Genomic DNA, 640 nt, shown 5'->3' with positions numbered 1-640 from the left:
TATTACCATCGATTACGAGTTCTTTACCCCCGGACCACGGCCATGACCACGACTGGGGCCCAGACCTCTTCCACGTTTAGCTTGGTGGAAGTTCGTCTCATTCACTTCAGGAATGGACAGAACCTGTAAGTCGGCTTTCATGGTTTTCATATAGCCCATTATGTTGCTACGGCTACTAAGAAGATGTGAGATAAGTTCAGAATACGTTTTTAAACCCCATCTCTAGATATTGCTGCTGCAGGAGCATATTCGAGGCATGAAAAGTGGTGAAAGTTTTCTCCAACATATCATAATCAGTAATATTATCACCACATAATTTTAATTGGGAAATAATTCTGAACATAGCAGAATTATACTCACTGATAGATTTAAAATCTTGTAGCCTTAAATGAGTCCAGTCATAACGTGCCTGTGGAAGAACGACCATCTTCAGGTGGTCATATCTATCTTTCAAATTATTCCACAGTATGACTGGATCTTTAGCAGTAAGATATTCCATTTTCAGGCCATCATCAAGGTGATGGCGTAGGAATATCATTGCTTTGGCACGGTCTTGGTTTGATGCCTGATTTTTATCCTTGATGGTGTCTGCTAGACCCATCGCATCAAGATGAATTTCAGCATCAAGCACCCAAGACAT

At 40.9% G+C, this 640-nt stretch overlaps 1 protein-coding gene across 1 annotated transcript; it reads right to left on the bottom strand.

The window, feature by feature from the left end:
* Positions 1-12: 12 nt before the first annotated feature.
* Positions 13-601, bottom strand: LOC109222520. Its single transcript, XM_019386866.1, has 2 exons — positions 206-601; positions 13-123 (listed from the first exon to the last, which is right to left on the bottom strand). Exons 1-2 carry the CDS (start codon positions 599-601, stop codon positions 13-15), a joined length of 507 nt encoding a protein of 168 aa, XP_019242411.1.
* Positions 602-640: the final 39 nt, after the last annotated feature.

Source organism: Nicotiana attenuata, unplaced genomic scaffold (assembly GCF_001879085.1).
Source record: "Nicotiana attenuata strain UT unplaced genomic scaffold, NIATTr2, whole genome shotgun sequence".
NCBI lineage: Eukaryota > Viridiplantae > Streptophyta > Magnoliopsida > Solanales > Solanaceae > Nicotiana > Nicotiana attenuata.
The sequence above is the reverse complement of the archived record's forward strand: the minus strand, read 5'-3'. Positions and strand labels throughout refer to the sequence as shown.

Bases quoted from the DNA above. Each gene is read 5' to 3' on its own strand.
- LOC109222520 (XM_019386866.1), bottom strand. From the start codon at position 601: ATGGGTCTAGCAGACACCATCAAGGATAAAAATCAGGCATCAAACCAA. The intron at 124-205 runs GTATTCTGAACT...GCCGACTTACAG, and splicing joins TAGAGATGGGGTTTAAAAAC to GTTCTGTCCATTCCTGAAGT.